Source organism: Corella eumyota, chromosome 5 (genome assembly GCF_963082875.1).
Source record: "Corella eumyota chromosome 5, kaCorEumy4.1, whole genome shotgun sequence".
In the NCBI taxonomy this organism is placed as follows: Eukaryota; Metazoa; Chordata; class Ascidiacea; order Phlebobranchia; family Corellidae; genus Corella; species Corella eumyota.
Window position 1 is genome coordinate 11668573 of NC_137494.1, and position 9305 is coordinate 11677877.

The 9305-nt window shown below is 30.4% G+C and overlaps 1 protein-coding gene across 1 annotated transcript; it reads right to left on the minus strand.

The window, feature by feature from the left end:
- Positions 1-1206: 1206 nt before the first annotated feature.
- LOC145751897 (b(0,+)-type amino acid transporter 1-like) lies at positions 1207-7207 on the minus strand. The gene is made up of 11 exons (XM_082568027.1): positions 7138-7207; positions 6967-7007; positions 6697-6836; positions 5782-6004; positions 4917-5099; positions 4624-4757; positions 4083-4217; positions 3337-3537; positions 2686-2835; positions 2053-2221; positions 1207-1716 (listed from the first exon to the last, which is right to left on the minus strand). The coding sequence occupies exons 1-11, from the start codon at positions 7152-7154 to the stop codon at positions 1640-1642; spliced, it is 1470 nt and encodes a 489-aa protein (XP_082424153.1). The 5' UTR covers positions 7155-7207; the 3' UTR covers positions 1207-1639.
- Positions 7208-9305: the final 2098 nt, after the last annotated feature.

The window sequence follows — 9305 nt, forward strand, 5'->3', positions numbered from 1 at the left end:
GTTTTTATTTGCATTTGCTAAATAACATATTCAGTTATTTGATTTTGCCTGTTTATTATATATTTTATTGCTTGTCTGCCTTTGTCTTTGTCTAAGTAACATAAAAAATACGCAAAAAAATAAAGACTAGTGCAACCTAATTTGCCAATATAACAGCGTTTTCAATCATTTTAAAATATTTTTAATAAATATTAAACAGTCTGCAAGAAAACAAATAAAATCTAAAATTGACAACATTTGCTTGCACTTAATATTTAGGATACTAAACAAGTAGTAAATCTATGTTTACTTCCGTCATACTAGAGCACTTTTTTACATTTATTTATCCTCGATGTGGGAATGTTAACTTTGCGATCTAAACATAGAGTATCATCAGTTTATTCAACCCAGTCTTGAGTAGCCTTTAGCAGTTCAGAATAATATAAATTAAAGAGTCTGCTATTTATAAGCTGCTAAGTGCAGAGTAATGTGGTGTAGTGGTAAGAACTCTTCCTACACCACACATGAGGTCGTGGGTTCAATCCCCACTGATATCATGCTGTAGTGCCCTTGAGTAAGGCGCTATAAACGGTATGAACTCCTGCTGAGCCAGCACTTAATCAGCAGCATAATTACCGGGCAATTATAGTTTCTATAATATCCCAAACTGCCACAGGCAACTCGAGACTGGGTCGGAGAGGAGACTTTCCCACATCGAGGATAAAGATATATACAAAAAAAAGTGCTGGTGCAGCAAGAGTCGTTTATAGCGACTTATTTAAGGGCGCTACAGCATGGTAGTAGTGGGAATCGATCCTTGGACCTCATGTGATGGAGCTAAGTTATCTGACCACTACTTTTCACTGCCGTTTACAACACCTCGCTGCTGGTTCACTTGAAAGTTTGGTAACATATTTTCAAAAATCTTGTAATATTAAACCAGTGGTGTAGTATTTTAAAATTACCCGTAGTTAAAACCATTAGCTTTACTACATGAAAAATCTCGTTAACTAAAAGTGACGTAAATAATAACTTAACCCGCTATAAAAAAAACAATTAGCAGGTCAATTACCGTAACGTAATTAGTTTCATAACGTTGGTAAAATGTTTTAAAAAAAAACAAGAAAATAGTATTTTTTTTTTATTAATATATAATTCGTAGATGTACCACCCTTTTAATATTATGCAACAAAAAAAAAAGCAAAGGTAAAAGTGATAGAAGAATGAAATTTTTTGCTAAAAAGTCACAAAATGAGCTACTACTTATAAACAAGCAAAAAATGTAACAAATATCATTTGTGCAGTTAGCGTTAACAAATATATGAAACTCTTATGCAAACTTATAAGCTATTGTATGAAATATATATTAGTAAAACAATATCTGTATAGAATTATTTCGACAAATCATATTTCAGAAAACGACATTTCACCAAAACTAAGGATTTTTTTTAAAAAGGAATTTGTTCAAAAGAGTTAATAAAAAAGTGTAATTGTTAAACTAAAAATTGGCGTGTTTGCGCATATGGTTTTTAGTAGAATGATTAAAAGTAATATTCCATAATTTTGCCTAAAAAAGGACTATAATATATTCAATAAAATTTCTAAATAAATAAAACTGTAAAAAAGTTAACAAAATTTTAAAAAAATGATTGCACTAAATTTATTTTAACACTTCATCGACATCTTCATCTGGCAAAGCTACCAGCAGCAACTTTTGTAAAAATCTATTGATGTTTACTAAAAATAAAAAAACATGTTGTTAAAAAAAAAATTGTAAATCTTTATTCTTAATATGAGATAGACAGCTTTAACCATACCCAGTTTCGAACTGCCTTTAGCTGTTAGGAATATTTTTAAAAATGATGCTAAAAATTTAATTGCTTATTGGGTATAGGCTCAATAGTAGTTTGTTTCGTTTATAGCGGCTTACTTAAGAATGCTACGATATAGAAACAGTAAGCATCGAACCCAAAACCTCATGTTGTAAAACCAAGTGTCCAAACCACTACACCACGCTAACTCTAGGCATAAGATAATTAATAAGGTAATAAAAAGTATTATTAAAACACTTACAAATTGTTTTGCTTTTAAAACCAAAATGAACAAAAGGTATATAAAATAAAAGACCAGATGCCATAAATAAAACAGCAAATAGGTAATGAACTTCTGGTTTTACAGCAATAGGAGCAATAACCAAACAGGCTGCTGATATTACAACGATAATTGGAATAATAATTGGGACCTGAAAATAAAATTGATAATTATAAAAAAAAATGGCAAATTTTTTTAGAATTTTCATCTTGCAAAAAAATGTTTTTAAATTTAAAAGAAACTATATTAAAAAAAATGTATCAAAATTAGTCATTACAGTAGAAATAAAATTTAAAATTAAAAAAAGTAATTTTATAACTAATTATTATTTTTTTGTGTATATTTATTTTCATATAAAAAGACTTACGGTACAGCTTAAATATAAAGTTACATTTATTTAGTCTTTAGTTGACTTGTATTCCACAGTCTTACGTTGACTTGTCAGTTTGAAATATTTAAAAAAAATAATCAACTATAATTAATCCGCCAATCGGTTTTAGGTTTGGCAGACGTTTTTTTGCATTTTGAGCGCCTTGCTTAAGAACACTACGACATGGAAGCAGTGAGAATTGAACTTATGACCTTATGTTTTATCGCCAAGTACTAATCTCTTACCTTTACGGGTCTTGGATAATCTGGCAAAGTATATCGAAAATATAATAAAGCAGCGCAAGTTAGTCCATGAAATGTCCACATCGCAAAACTGAAGTAATTCAATAACGTATCAAAGTCATTTGGTATTACCATTATAAGTGCAATAAATCCCTGTAACAAAAAATAATAAAATAAATATTTTCTTGTTAAAATAAAATTACAATTGCAAAATGATTCCAAAAAAGTTATTTTATTTATGGCCAAATTTTGCTAAATAAAAAACAACTAAAAAATGTCCTAGTTACAAAAATATAAAAAAAACTAATTACAAATATATATAGGCAGCGTGGTGTAGTGGTAAGAACACTTGCTACACCAGACATGAGGTCGTGGGTTTAATCCCCACTTGTCTCATGCTGTAGCGCCCTTAAGTAAGGCACTATAAACGGTATGAACTCCTGCTGAGCCAATAATTAATCAGCAGCATAAATATTGGGCATTTATAATCTATAATATCCCAAACTGCCACAGGCATCTCGAGACTGAGTTGGAGTACCTTATGTTACTCTATGTTTAGACTGCGCATTCGACCTTTTCACATCAAGGATAAAGATATATACGAAAAAAATATATATATATCCTTCCGCTAGTTAGAGCAACAGAGCAACTTACGTTTAACAAAACAGCTGGTGCGGGTGTCAACCGTTTAATATGCAACATAGCAAGTATTTTGGTGAATTGTCCCTCTCTTGCAGCAACGTAGGAGATTCTGCCAGCAGTAAAACAAGAACCGAGACAGGTGCCGAAGACTGACCATGCCACAAATACTGGAATAATCCATAACATGACACCAAGGACTCTATCAGCAAAGGTCTGTAAATAAAAGATAGTAAATAAGATTTGATTTTTATTTGCTAAGACGATTTAAACCTTCGGCGTGGTTATATCTTTATCCTCGATGTGGGAAAGTCGTATGCGCGACTTTAACATAGAGTAACAACTGTTACACCGACCCAGTCTCGAGTTGCCTCTAGCAGTTTGGGATATTATAGATTATAATTGTCCGATAATTACCGTTTATAGCGCCTTACTCAAGGGAGCTACAGCATGAGAGCAGTGGGGGGTTAAACCCACGACTTTATGGTGGTGTAGCAAGTGTTCTTACCACTACACCACGCTGCCGGTATTAGTTGTAAAGCCATTTGACTTCACAACAAATATTTTTGTTTCTATGTTGTAGCGCTTTTAAGTAAGGTGCTATGAGCAGTATTTACTTTTGTCAAGCCTTGAAAATAGGTTAATAATTAAAAAACATGCCTAATAATAACTTAAAATGGCAAGGTCAGCTCGAAGCTTGGTCAAAGTAAAAATATTACTTTATTAGGAAAAATTAAATAAAAGAATAAAATAATAGTTACTGCGGCCACTGCAGGTGATGCAAGCAATTCCATTCTTGACATAGTAGATAAATAAGCAACATTGGTAAGAAGGTATAGTCCAGTTACTAGCGCCATAGCAATCACTAAGGCACGAGGTAAATTAACACTTGGATTCTGCAAATAAAAAATTAAAATATTTTTTTAGTGTACTTTTATTCTTGATGTGGAAAGGTTGACTTCACGACCCAAACATAGAGTAACATCAGTTATCCGAACCCAGTCTCGAGTTGCCTTCGATAGTTTGGGATAATATAAATTATTATTGCCTGATAATTAAGCTGTTGATCAGATATTGACTTAGCAGAAGTACATACCGTTTATAGCGCCTTACTTAAAAAAGCACCACGACATGTGAGCAGTGGGAATCAAACCCTGGATCTTTTGTAAGAAAACCCAAAAATTTTAACCACTACACTAGGCATTTAAAACTATAGACTGTAGTATAATTGTTACTATAGCGAATATTAAGTTTTAAGTGTTCTGCCTTTAAAGGGTATAGACAATTTACATTATACAATACCTTTAATTCTTCTATGACATAATTCAACTGATTCCAACCGTCGAAAGCCCACAAACCTTGATAGAATGCGAGCGCCACCTCGCGGAAGCCTGGCGCCTCACCAACGAAAGCGTTGTCGAAATGCTGGGTTTGACCTAAAAAAAATTATTTTATTATTTTCAAATAATGACCCAAATCAAAAAGTTAAGATTAGTGAGAATATGTATTACAAAATATCCTAATTTTTTTGCATTTTTAACGCAAATTTTAACACATTTAAAAAATATCAAAAAAAATTAAAATTTTTTTATTACCTTGACTCAACATTACGACTCCTCCAACAATGATAATACACAAACTTAAAACTTTTCCAATACTGAACAACGTTAGGAATTGAGTTGATAATTTAACGCTCAAACAGTTGACGGCCACCACTGTTATTATGACAACGACTGCAACACATTTTTCAGCTACTTCGGGATCGTATCCGCAATCGCCTATTAAATATTTTTGTTTTTGTTGTTAAAAAGTAAAGTTTAAAAAGTATTTAAATCTACTGCACGGCTTTTAAAACCTCCTTTTTACATTTAGTTATCCTCGATGTGGTAAGGTCGACTTCGCAACGTAAACATAGAGTAACAACTGTTACCCCAGTCCAGTCTTGTGTTGCCTTTGGTAGTTTGGGATATTATATACTATATTTGCCCGATAATTAAGCTGCTGATTAAGTGTTGGTTCAGCAGGAGTTTATACCGTTAATAGCGCCTTACTCAAGGGCGGTGCAGCATGAAAGCAATATGGGAACTAAATATATTTTTATTGTTTTTTTTAATTATTAAACTGACATGAAGTCACATTCTTACAGTTAAAAGCAACGGTTCGCTATACGGAACCGGTAAGAACACTTCCTATACCACATGAGGACGTACGTTCAATCACCACTGCTCTCATGTTGTGGTGCCTTTTTAAATAAGGCGCTGTAAACAGTATAAACTCCTTTTGAGCCAAGACTTAATTAGCAGCATAGTTAACGGGCAATTATAATCTATATAATACCCAAACTGCTAAAGGCAACTCGAGACGGGGTCAGTGTAACGAATGTTACTCTATGTTTAGGGTATAAAGTAGGCTTTCTTACATTAAATATAAATTAATAAAAATCCGCGCAATAAAACTTACCGAACGCTGGCGCTAGAGTGTATTTAGCAAATGTCAAAGATAGCAACGCTAACGACGACGGTTTTAACACCACGCCAGAGGTCCACGCAAACAAGTAAGCAGGGATTGGACCAAAGGCTTCCAACAAAATGGGAAATTCCCCGCCTGACTTAGGGATCATGGTTCCAACTTCAGCATACGATAGAGCGCCGAAAGTGGCAAGAATTCCGCATCCGAGCCAGATCTAAATTAAAAGTATTTTATTAATATAAAATAAAAATTTAAAATATTTTAACGACTGTTCAAAAATTTAAAAGTTGAGTTAAAGCAGCAGGGTGTAGTGGTCGGAACACTTGACTTCACTACACGAGGTCTTGAGTTTGATCCCCACTGCCCACATGTTTTAGCGCCATCAAGAAAGGCGTTATAAACGATAAAAACTCTTGCTGAGCACATACCTAATATGCAGCTTAATTACCGGGCAATTATAATCTATAATTTCCCAAATAGCTTAAGGGAACTCGAGACTGGTTTGGGGTAACTAAAGCTCCGCTATGTTTAGGTTGTGAGGTCGACCTTTCCACATCGAAAATAAATTTAAAAAATAGGTAATTGTCTATGATTGATCTTTTAAAATCACAAATTTAAGCTCATCAAAGAAATAAAAATATTAAAAAAACTTGCAAGTCATAACTCAAAACCTACAATTAAATTGCATTGCAATTGAATGCCTACAATAAAAAACTTCAGACAAAAATCAAATTGGAGTTTAAGACAATTTTAATTGAAATGTTATTGTTAGTGTTATTACATTGGCGCCATGGCGTAGTGGTAAGACAAATACCAGTGCATTTAAAAAAATAAAAAAATTAAAAAAAGTTTTTCCAAAATTAAAAAAACATTTTTTTTTAATATAAATTTAAAATTTTAATTTACCAGTAGTCCGGCCCCGACCGAACCCGAATATCTTAAGACCCCTTTTGGGGACACAAAAATCCCCGATCCGATCATGGTGCCCACAATTAAACTAACTCCAGATAATAAATTAACTTCACGTTTTAGTTCAACTTTTTCAACTAAAAAAAATAAAATATAAATATTAATTTAAAAACTTTTTAAAAATAAAAAATGTTTAAAACTAAAATAAATTTTTTTTTTTTAAGTTTGAAAATGAATTTAATAAAACCAAAATATTTTTTAATTTACCCTTTTCTTCAACTACCTCTTCATTTTTACGATTATTAGGCCTAAAAAATAATAAAAAAACGTTATTTTTTAATATTTTGTTTGCGTATATATATATACGTTATTTAAAACAAATTTGTAAACATTTTATTGAATAATTTAATAAAATATAAACTTTATTAATTAACTTACTTGTAAATGCTTCCCATGATGTATTTTAACGTTATTTAATTTTAAAGTTTTAAATAAATAGAATCTAAAATATATAGAATTGTGGAAATTACAATATTAAAAACAACTATTTTTTTTAAATTTCTGACTTTTTTTTTTTAATAAATAAACGGTATTGAAAATAACATGTTAAAATAAGTAATTTTACATTTATATATTTCTAACGAATAATATTAAGAATTTTTTTTAAACTTTTAACTGTATTTACTACTAACGTCGCTTTATATAGTTTCTATTATTTAACTTTCTCTAAAATGACGTCACAAAGGGCTTTCTTATAGTAGTGCGTAACGGTAACCACAGTTTGCCTAGGGAAAATTTTATCGCTTAAGTCTAAACAACATACATATTTATAACGTTATTAATTTTTAAAAAAACATGTTTTTTATGTTGTACCTTTTAATCTAGTATCATTTAAGCTCATTATAAAATAAAACTATTTTGGCTTTTAAATTAGTAAACTTATCTATTTTAGTAAAAACTATAACGTAAAATATCTGCTGTTTTTTAGATTAAGTAATTATTGACACAATAAACTTAAATAAAGTTTTGATTTCTACTTATAAAAATTATTACTTGGGAATTTTTAAAATGATCGTTTTGCCTTTTTCACTTTCTCTCTAAAAGTTTTAACAAGAGTGTAATTGAAATCCGGGTTGCTAACTGAAATCACTTAAACTTTTGAAACCACGTCACTAAATTTAAAAGTTACTTATAAAAAAGGTGCCCCCAAAAAACTTTTAAAACTGCCTTCAAAAAAGAGCAATTTTTTTGCAATACTTAAGGAAATTCCTTTTTGTCAAAAGTAAGTTTACTACATAAGTTTTAACCGTCTTTTTTTACCATCAAAACGGAAATGTAAGTTTTACTTAATATTTCCTAAAACGAACTGACGTTTAAAAATAATTCAATCTTACTTCTCTTACTTAAAATACGTAAAAAACTGCAAACATTTAAAACAACGCTCAAGAATTCAATTTTACTAAATTCATAATCTCAAGACCCAATAAATAATTTAAAAAAAACTGTTCACTTATTCCAGTCGTAGTGTCTTTGCAAATCACTTTCCAGGTATGTCTATACGATCCCTTTATATTAAAGCTTTTATATGCTGCTGGTAAATTCTCTATAGTATTAGATGCTTCGTAACGATGACTGTCCGTTTTACATTCTTTCTTAACACTACTTGCGCTCTTTTATATTGAAATGTCATGGCGGACCGATCTATTACACACAAACAGCCCTTTGTCGCAAATCTCAACTCATTTATAACTTTAAATATTTAAAAAAAATTGGTATGTTAAAAATGCCCGCAGCTATTCTACCAGGAAATTACTCTAGTTCCGCTAATATTGTAGATTATAATGCACGAAAAAATTTCGGTAAACTATATTACTTTATGTTATAGTAAATTTAAACTTAAATATTAAAACATCGTGGACTAAATATAAGAATAACCAACTAACTAACTATTAATAATACAATTATTTAAAAAATAAACAAACATTTTAAATACTACTAATTAACTAAAGTTTAGGCCTCACTAGTAAATCATACTCTAAAATACTTTAGATAACTTTAATAATACTGTATATATACATTATAAGCTGTACATTTATATTAATTCCTTTAAAATAACGTAGTACTTCTTTGTTTAAGTTAAAGCAAGTGTAGTAACCGGCTACGCAGCCTTTTTTTATATCGCCCGCTTCATTGAGCGATCATTATTGTATGTCGATTATGATGCAACATTGCTTTAGAATAAATACAGACGGTGACATTTTCTAAACCTGAGTTTGTAAATTGTTTGAAGTTTTAAATAGTACATGCTTTAGTTGTCGTTTGAATTGTACTTACAACTGTTTAACAATTCAAGTATGTTTATTTAAAGCAGAACTGTCATATAGTTATTGACAGAATTATATATTTATTTTATGGAACTAGATAATAAATTTCTAAAGTTTTTTTGTCGTCTGTTACCAACAGTTATATAACTTTTTTATGCTATTTTAAAAACATAATATATAAATAATAATACTAAGTTGTTTAAAATTAGGTAAAATTCGTTTAAAGAAATTACGTAATTATTTAGCTTTTAGAAACAGCAAAAATGTAATTGCCTTCATCTT